Genomic DNA, 9,715 nt, shown 5'->3' on the forward strand with positions numbered 1-9,715 from the left:
GCAAAAAAGGCCATATATAATATAGAGTCCGGTTGCTATGCTATCGATAGCACCAAGCACTTGGTGCTATCAATTTTTCTGCCCTTAGGTTAACTTCTTGATTATTTTTACCCGTTATATTTATACTATTCAACCAACCACCCACTCAACCTGGAGGCCGACATCATCGTAACCGCACATTCTTAATCCAATAGCTAAAAACTAATAGCACCATAGTTTTCGTACTATTGAAAGTATTCCGCTAATTATATATATTATTAATATATATATATATATATATATATAGTCTCCTATACTATCTAATAGTACCGGGATCCGGGTACTATAGTCTTGTTTTTGATCTTAGGTATTCACAATCAATGATCCACACCGTTAAAACTGATCTAGGTATTAATTAATTTTAGAAATAAAATTTTAATTTTTTCTGACATAGTTTACTTTATGATCAAACCATTTCAAATTGTCATTTTCAATGGCTACTATGGCGAGTTTGGAGTTTAATTGGTGTAGAAAAATCTAAATTTCTTCCAATTTTGATAGAAAATACTTAACAATCTAGATTAAGTTAACATTTTTGATCTTGAATTTAAAAGAGTCCTATACTCAAATTTTAAAGATTATTCAATTTTCACGTCTATTTTGACATAATTTATTTACTAAAGTAAACGATTTCGAAAAAAAAAAAATTTATTCCTAAGAATTTCATATACCCTAGATCATATTTAACAGTGTGATCGTGATTTGAACACCCCAAATCGAAAACAAGACTATAATACCAGATCTCTGTATTATAGATAGATAAGTAGCCTAATATATATATATTATATATATATATATAGTAGGTCTTGTTGTGCTACTAGGCAGTCGAGGCCTCCGTGCTCCTAAGCTGTTTTTGATGATGGAGTTTTCGAATCGAATGATCGGCTGCTTAGACTTGATCTAGCGTATTTGAAGTATCTAGAAAATAAATTTTGTAATTTTTCGATATCATTTACCTAGCGATCAAAAGTGTTTCAAAATCAATAATTTTTAATGGTTGATAGTATACCATTTGCAAGTTAACGATGTAGAGTATTCAATCAATATAAATTTTGATAGAAAGTTTTTTTATACTATTTAACAAGATTAATATCTCTGATCGAAAATTTTAGTGCTATATCACCATTTTTTTGATATTTTTATTTTCAGCCGTTGATTTGCACCCTTTCGACGCGAGGTAAATGATATCGAAAATTGCAAATTATTTTCTAGATACTTCAAATACGCTAGATCAAGTCTAACGGAGCAGATCGTCGATTTGGAAGCTCCATGACCGAAAACGGCTTAGCAGCACGGAGGCCTCCGTGTTCTAATAGCATCAGAAGACCTACCTAATATATAATATAATGTAGTATACTATATATATATATATATATAGTAGGGCTACTATACTCTTATGAGTATTGGGCCTTTCGTACTTATAAGTTGTTTTTGATGATGGGGCTTCCGAATCGACGATCCACTCCGTTAAATATGATCTAGAGTATTTAAAACTTCTAAAAAATAAATTTCGTAATTTTTCGAAATCATAATAAAGTCCATCAAACAGCCATAAAATGAATGGTTAAAATCGAACGACGTCCTAAAAATGGATAATCGGATTCTTCAATTTAAGATTGGAGTTATTGATCTTTTTCTAGATAGTGAATAAAATTTTCTATCAAAAATTCAACCTATTATGAATCTTTTTCACCATTAAACTAGCAAGTATTCCATTCCGGCCGTTAAAAATTGTCAATTTTGTGAGCTTTTGATCGTAAGGTAAATGATGTCGAAAAGTTATAAAATTTGATTTCTAGAAGTTTTAAATACTCTAAATATTGTTTAACGATATTGATCGTCGATTCGGAAGCTCTATCATCGAAAATAACTTATGGGTACGAGGGCGATCGTACTCATAAGAGTATAGTAGCTGGACTCTATATAGATATATATATTTCGAGATTTTCGAGCCTAATTCAAGCGAGCCCAGTAATACCCAAACTCGTTTTGAAATTAATTTCGAGCCTAAACTTAGGCTCAAGCTCAACTTGGAATTAATTCTAGCCGAGCTCGAGCGAGCCGAATATCGAGTCGAACGCGAGTCGAACACAAGCCGGCTTGCTCATTTGCCAGCCCTATGACTCGTTCACTACTTATATTATTTATTTTTTCAAAAACTGAATCTAACATATTAGATGTCTATTTTTATAATTATTTTTTTAAAAAAATTATTTTTGTAATTATAAAAATTTGTAGGATCATTTAAAAAAAATTCTCCTTATTTCCTTCTATGGCAAACCAAGTACGCCTGCGAAATTCTATTTAATTTCACATAGGACGATCCAATACGACAATAACAACGTACTTCATTTACGAGGAGCCAAACATCACTAGTAAATGAAAAATATACTTTGCCACACTACTAGCATATTCTAAAATAATGTGTATACTAGTGAAGGACCCGCGCGTTGCGGCGGAACGATTCTGTAGAAATAAATATATAAATAAAATAAATAATAGTAAAAAAAAAGAGTCAAAAAATTGTATAAAAAATAACTAAAAAATAAACAACTATTGCTGTAATAAAATTATAAGAAAGATTACAAAAAATAAAGACAAAAATCATACTAATAAGAAATTATATATAATTATATTTATACTTATATATATTATAATTATTATTATAATTATATATAATTTTTAGAAAAATTGATTTATTGTTCTTACATTTTGCCTCTATTCTTCTTTTATCTATCTTATCCTTTTATTTTTATTTTTTTTTACTTTTTTTATGTTTCATTTTTAAATTTCCTTCATTATTTTTTATATATTTTTAATAATTCTTTTATTCAGCTTAATTAAAATTTATATTGAATACAAATAATTTAACTTATTTAAAAATTATTTATATATTTTAAATTTTTATAAAAATAAATAAAAATTTAGATTGAATTAAAAAAATTTATAAATTTTTTTAATCATATATTAAGAGAACAAATATATAAAAATAATATAAAAAAGAAAAGTAGAAGAGACAAAAGAGACAAAAAAAAAATCCCTTCTCTCTTTTTCCTCTTTCTTCTCCCAGCTGGGCCCCGCCTGGCTCCTCTCCTCCTCCTCTCCTCTCCTCTTCCCACTTCACTCATCGCCCGCGTCCGCCGCGCGCCGCCGAGCGCCGCCCCCCTGCCGCCGCCGCCGCGCGTCCCGCGCCATGCTGCGCGCCGCCTCTTCCCTCTCCCTTCCCTCTCCTCATGCCGGGCCACGCGGTCCCCGCCCCACGTGCCGCTGCCCGCCGCAGCCCGCGATCGCAAGCCGCAGCCACCGCACCCCGCTACGCACGAGCCGCCGGCCCGCGGCCCGCGTTGCTCGCCCCTGCCGCGCCTCGCTCGCCCACCTGTCCGCCGCGCCCCGCGCCGAGCTTCGGGCGCCTCCTGCCCGCCGCGCCCGCTGTCCGCTCCCAACGGCCCGGCCCGTCGCCGCGTCACGCGCGCCCCGCACTCGCGCCGCTGCACCACGGCCCGGCGGCTCGCCCCTGCCCGTGCCCCACGCTCTGCCACCTGTTCCAAAACTGAAGATTCATTAGGTATGTTATAGATATGTTACACTTGTCTTTAGTCAACGGGCGCCGGTACTATTCTATAACTCATAATTAAAACCCCGTAATCTAATCCACTGCCAGTATATTTCTCTCATCCTTATCCTTTCCTACGCGTTGACCGACTTCCCCTTCTGCTTTCTCAAGCGGTTCTCTCTCTCGCGCGCATGTTTTTATCGGCTTTTTTTTTTATTCTTTTGTTTACTACCGCGATTTTTTTTTTTTTTTTGGTTTCTACCGGGCTTTTTTCACCCTTTCGCTGCTTCAGATGCCGCCTCTTGCTCCCCCTCCCTACCGTGCCACTTCGATACCTCCTTTGCTTCTTCGATCCCATCTACGCCACATCGCTTCGATCCTGCTCCCGTCTCTTCGATTCCATCTACAATCCCATCTATTGCCTCTCATGCCGCTTCGATCCTATTCCCATCCCTTCGATCTCGGCCTCGTCCCTTCGATCCCTTCTGTTGCCGATCTGGGTTGCTTCTGTCGCCGCCTCGATTTTGTGACCATGTTGCTTAAGAAGGGTTTCTTTCATGCTGTTTGCATTAACTGTCAGAATTTATATAATGAGGCATGGATGGTTTCCTTCTACGCTGCTGAAATCATTTTCTCCTGTAAGCGAAAATTTAGCGGCGTTTAATCTAACAATTACACTGGTGGATCTGAATCATTTGGTTCTCTCAATTCCATTGGTTTTCCCTTTTATTTCTATTTATCTGTAGATTCTATTTTTCTGCATTTTCTTTTCAATTTTATGCCTTTTTTTTCTAACAATTTTTTTATTTTTGTTGTGTAGTTAGCATGCTTTTCTTACATTTTGCGACCTTACGAATTTGAAACTGTAAGCTTAAGCATGTTAGAGGTCCAATTGACCCAATTCAAAGCTCAAAGCCCAAAAACCCTAAGTTCTACAAGCTAGGGCTTAATAGCTTACCTCTTGAGCTACACCAATGAGAAAAAGAGAGGGAGGGGAAGATGTCCAAGGTCTTCATCTTGATCTCCTTCTTCTTCTCTTTCTTTTCCTTCTCTTTTCTTCTTCTTCCTCTTCTTTGTTCTTTCTTTCCTAAAGAGAGAGAGAGGGAGCAAGAGATAGAGAGAGAGAGAAATGAGAGGCTGAGGGAGAGAGAGGACCTATATGCCTCTCTAATGTAACAAAATCTATTTTAGCCCCTCAACTTTTCATCCTATACACAGCCTTTACTGGGCAGTTTTCGCCCGGAGGGACCGATCCCTCATCGGGGAGACCGGTCCTCGAAAGTAGTCCTCGCGGCCAGAGGGCCTCTTCGCGTTCGGGAACCGGTGTCTTCCCGGGAGACCGATCCTCGGGAGACCGGTCCTTGCCTGAGAGACCGGTCCCCGAGAGCTTGATTTTCAGGACTTAGCCGATTTTGACCTTCTCTCGCTGGCGTCGCACACGGGGACCGGTCTCTCTCAGCCTGGGACCGATTGCATCAAGAATCCCCAGCAACCACCAGCCTCGGGGACCGGTCTCTCCCTGCCAGGGACCGGTCCCCGAGAGCAGAATCTGCCCAGTGCAGATTTTCGCATCATTGCTCTCGTGGACTCAATTCTAATGCACTTTTTGTGTTTTGGACAACTTTAACTTTCCCGAAGGATTCTCACTCGACAAGTAGTCAATCCCGGATGAAGTACAACTCTCGGATTGCGAGAATTCACTTCCTTACATCCTCCCTTTCTTAAAAGGAGTTTCGTCCTCGAAACTAACTCAATTCTTTACTTAACTTAAATTTTTACCTCATTCCTCAAATAGATGAGGATGGTGCTTTCTCATTAGATCCTCGAGTTCCCAGGTGGCTTCGCGATCATCGTGATTGCTCCACCGAACCTTCACATAGGGAATTTCTCGATTCCTCAGCCTTCGCACTTCTCGGGCGATAATCATCACCGGAAACTCTTCGTAGCTCAGGTCTTCTTGAAGTTCCGATGGCTCATATAGCATCGCGTGCTCGGGGTCGTGAATATACTTGCGGAGATTGGAGACATGGAACACATTGTGTACATCCGCAAGCTTCGGCGGCAAAGCAAGTCGATAAGCCACCGTGCAAACTCGCTCCAATATTTCATAGGGTCCAATGTACCGGGGACTCAACTTTCCCCACACTCCAAATCGCTTCACAGCCCGCATCGGTGAAACCTTCAAGAATACACGGTCGCCCACCGCAAACTCTATATCTCGACGGCGCCTATCTGCATAGCTTTGCAGTCTCGACTGCGCTGTGAGCAATCTCTTGCGAGCAAGGCGGACTTTCTCCTCCGCTTCTCGCAAAACATCGGGGCCGAACTCTGCACGCTCACCCACATCGGTCTAATGTATAGGAGACGGACACGTCCGCCCGTAAAGCGCCTCGAACGGCGTCATCTCCACACTAGCATGATAACTATTGTTGTAGGCGAAATCGGCCATAGGTAGGTGATCAGACCAACTTCCCTTATAGTCAATAACACACGCTCGCAACATATCCTCCAGAGTTTGAATGGTTCTCTTTGTTTGCCCATCGGTATGAGGATGAAATGCGGTGCTAAAGTCGAGTCGTGTGCCAAGGGCTTCCTGCAGGCTCTTCCAGAAGTGTGAAGTGAACCGGGGGTCACGATCCGACACGATCGATTTCGGCACCCCATGCAGTCTCACTATCTCGTCGAGGTATACCTGCGCTAACTTGTCACCCGACCACGTGGTGTGGATCGATAAGAAGTGAGCCGACTTCGTCAATCGGTCCACAATTACCCAAATCGCATCATGGCCGCCAGTTGAGTGAGGCAAGCCGACCATGAAGTCCATTGATATGTCCTCCCATTTCCAAACGGGGATTGGTAGGCTTTGAAACTTTTTCGCTGGAAATTGACGCTCGGCCTTCACTTGTTGGCATGTTAAGCACTTCGCCACAAAGCGTCCAATATCACCCTTCATTACTGGCCACCAATAGTGCATTTTTAGTCCTTGATACATCTTGGTGCTACCCGGGTGATCGACATATGGAGACCGATGTGCTTCTTGCTCCATTTTTCGGCACACACCATCGGTTTCGAAGCCGAAGGGTACCACCGGCATCTATACTGAAATCGCCGCCTCGACCTCCTCGATGTTTTGCCGCACCTTGGAGTTCTAGGTCTGCGGGTTGCAGATCTTTGATTTTCTCCAACAAGGTCGGTTGGACAACGAGCGCCATCAACTCGGCCGGAATCTCGGGAGAAACCACCTCAAGGTTCATCCGCTCCATGTCTAACCACAAGGGTGTTTGATTTGTAACCCACATCGAGAGGTTCTCCGTCGACTTCCTACTCAGCGCATCAGCGACCACATTCGCTTTTTCGGGGTGGTAGAGGATATCGATGTCATAGTCCTTTAACAGTTCTAACCACCGCCGCTGTCGCATGTTGAGCTCTTTATGTGTGAACAGATATTTCAAATTCTTGTGGTCGGTGTAAATCTCACAATGGGCACCGTACAGGTAGTGCCTCCACAGCTTCAAGGCGAAAATTACCACCGCTAGCTCCAAGTCATGGATGGGGTAGTTCTTTTCATAGCTCTTCAGCTGACGGGATGCATAAGCAATCACCTTCCCGTTTTGCAACAAAACACACCCTAATCCTAGATAGGAAGCATCGCTGTAGACTACGAAGTCTTCGCCTTGCACTGGTAGAGCGAGCACCGAAGTTGAAGTTAATCTCTGCTTCAACTCTTTGAAACTCCGATCGCACTCCTCGCTCCAAACAAACTTGGTGCCTTTCTGAGTCAGGCGGGTAAGTGGAATCACTATCTTGGAAAAGCCTTCCACAAACCGCCTATAATAGCCCGTCAAGCCCATGAAGCTTCGAACCTCCATGACATTAGTCGGGCGCGGCCAATCCTTGATTGCCTCAACCTTCCTCGGGTCTTCTGAAACTCCACCCGCGGAAATCACATGCTCTAGAAATGCGACTTCTTGGAGCGAGAAGTCACACTTCTTCAACTTAGCATACAGCTTCTCCTCCCGAAGGGTTTGAAGCACTATCCTCAAATGCTCGGCATGTTCCTCGTCACTACGAGAATAGACCAATATGTCGTCTATAAAGACCACGACAAATCGATCCAAAAACTTCCTGAAGACACGGTTCATCAAGTCCATGAATGCCGCTGGAGCATTCGTGAGTCCAAATGGCATAACCGTGAATTCATAGTGCCCGTACCGCGTACGAAACGCAGTTTTCTACACATCCTCCGCTTCATTTTGGCATCTCGGTGGACCCGAAGAAAGTAGAGGCAATTAAAGATTGGCCTCGCCCGACGAGTGTAGTGGAAGTCCGCAGTTTTCTTGGATTAGCGGGCTACTACCGGCGGTTCGTGGAGGGGTTCGCTGAAATAACCACTCCGCTAACGTGCCTCACGCACAAGGGAGTGAAGTATGTTTGGAGCGATGATTGCAATCGGAGTGTTGAAGAGTTAAAGGAAAGGTTGACGACAACACCGGCGCTTTATCGACGCCGGGGGAGACATTTGTGGTATATAGTGATGCTTCCTACGTTGGACTCGGATGTGTTTTGATGCAAAATGGGCAGGTGATAGCGTATGCTTCGCGCCAATTGAAGACTTATGAAAAGAATTATCCGATCCACGACCTCGAGCTAGCGGCGGTTATTTTCGCACTAAAGCTATGGAGTAGGGGTGGAAACGAGCCGAGCTCGAGCGAGCTTACCTCGGCTCAAATTCGGCTTGAAATTAATTTCGAGCCTAAATTTAAGCTCAAGCTTGGATTGAAATTAATTCGAGCCAAGGTCGAGCGAGCTTAATTTCAAGTCGAGCGAGCTCGAGCCCTAAACGAGCCGCTTGGAATTCTCAATATTATACGATCAATGGTTTAATTTGTATAGAACATTATCTATAATTTGATACAACAATATATCTAATAGTTCAAAGTACAAAATAATTATATAAAATATAGTATTATAATATGAAAAAAAAATAATTTATGAGTTGAATATCTAATTTTTTTAGCCTCACATGTCTTTTCTTTCGCCTTCAATCTCTATATTATTCATTTTCATTTATGCAGTCAAAAATAAATAAGTTATATAGATAAATATTGGATTAAACTATCCAATCATATATAACTAAAATTAAAATTTTATATGAATAATAATTTTTTACTTTAAAAATATTCTGTATATTTTCTCAAGCATACAATTAATAGCAAGGTAAGCAACGGCGGGCATATGATGTTACTTGGTAACTTAGAGGGCTTCCGGCTTGGCCACTTAGAGTGAGAGACAGAAAAAGAGAAAGAGAGAAACATATTGAAAATTTTTAGCTCTGTGAAAGAAAGAAAGAAAGGAAAAATATATAAATTTAGTAAAATTTTGCTCTTTTATTTATCTATTGGGTTTGTTTTTATGGGCCAACATTGGCCCAATTTTAACTAAACTCAGATTATTCACTCAGCCTATATATAATTAAAATATATTATATTTATATATTTTTTAATATATATATATATTGTGCAGAACTACTATGCTATCGAAAATATAGAGGATTTAATGTTTTTGAATTTTTGACCCTTTGATTAAAAATTGTATGGTTGGGATGATTGCTGTCTCCCCTAGGATTAAATAATACTCTTAGGATTGAGTAGTCCCTACAAGGTAATAATAATATTAATCCAAAGATAAGAAAAGATTAAAGGGATTGATCTAAGAATCAAAAAATTGAAAGCACCGGATCTCTATACTTTCGATGGCATAGTAGCTCTACTATATATGTATATTCGAGCTTTTCGAGCTTTTCGAGCCTAATTCGAACGAGCTGAGTAATACTCAAGCTCGGCTTGAAATGAATTTCGAGCCTTTTTTTTTGTTCAAGCTCGACTCATTTAATTTCGAGTCGAGCTCGAGCAAGCCAAATATCGAGTCGAACGCGAGCCGACTCGCTCATTTGCCAGCCCTACTATGGAGGCATTACCTATACGGGGAACATTGTGAGATATATACGGATCACAAAATCCTAAAATACTTGTTCACCCAAAATGAGCTAAATATGCGACAACGGCGGTGGTTAGAGTTGTTGAAAGACTACAATGTTACCATTCTATACTACCCCGGGAAGGC

The 9,715-nt window shown here is 41.0% G+C and overlaps 1 protein-coding gene across 1 annotated transcript in view; it reads left to right on the forward strand.

Moving 5' to 3' along the window:
* The window catches only part of LOC109728389 (serine/arginine repetitive matrix protein 1-like), a 13,015-nt gene extending 9,411 nt beyond the window's left edge, over positions 1-3,604 (forward strand). Inside the window, exon 2 of the mRNA XM_020258780.1 lies at positions 3,110-3,604. Coding sequence (XP_020114369.1) covers positions 3,110-3,604 — 495 coding nt within the window. The remainder of the gene's footprint in view (positions 1-3,109) is intronic.

This window comes from Ananas comosus, linkage group 23, assembly GCF_001540865.1.
Source record: "Ananas comosus cultivar F153 linkage group 23, ASM154086v1, whole genome shotgun sequence".
Lineage (NCBI taxonomy): Eukaryota > Viridiplantae > Streptophyta > Magnoliopsida > Poales > Bromeliaceae > Ananas > Ananas comosus.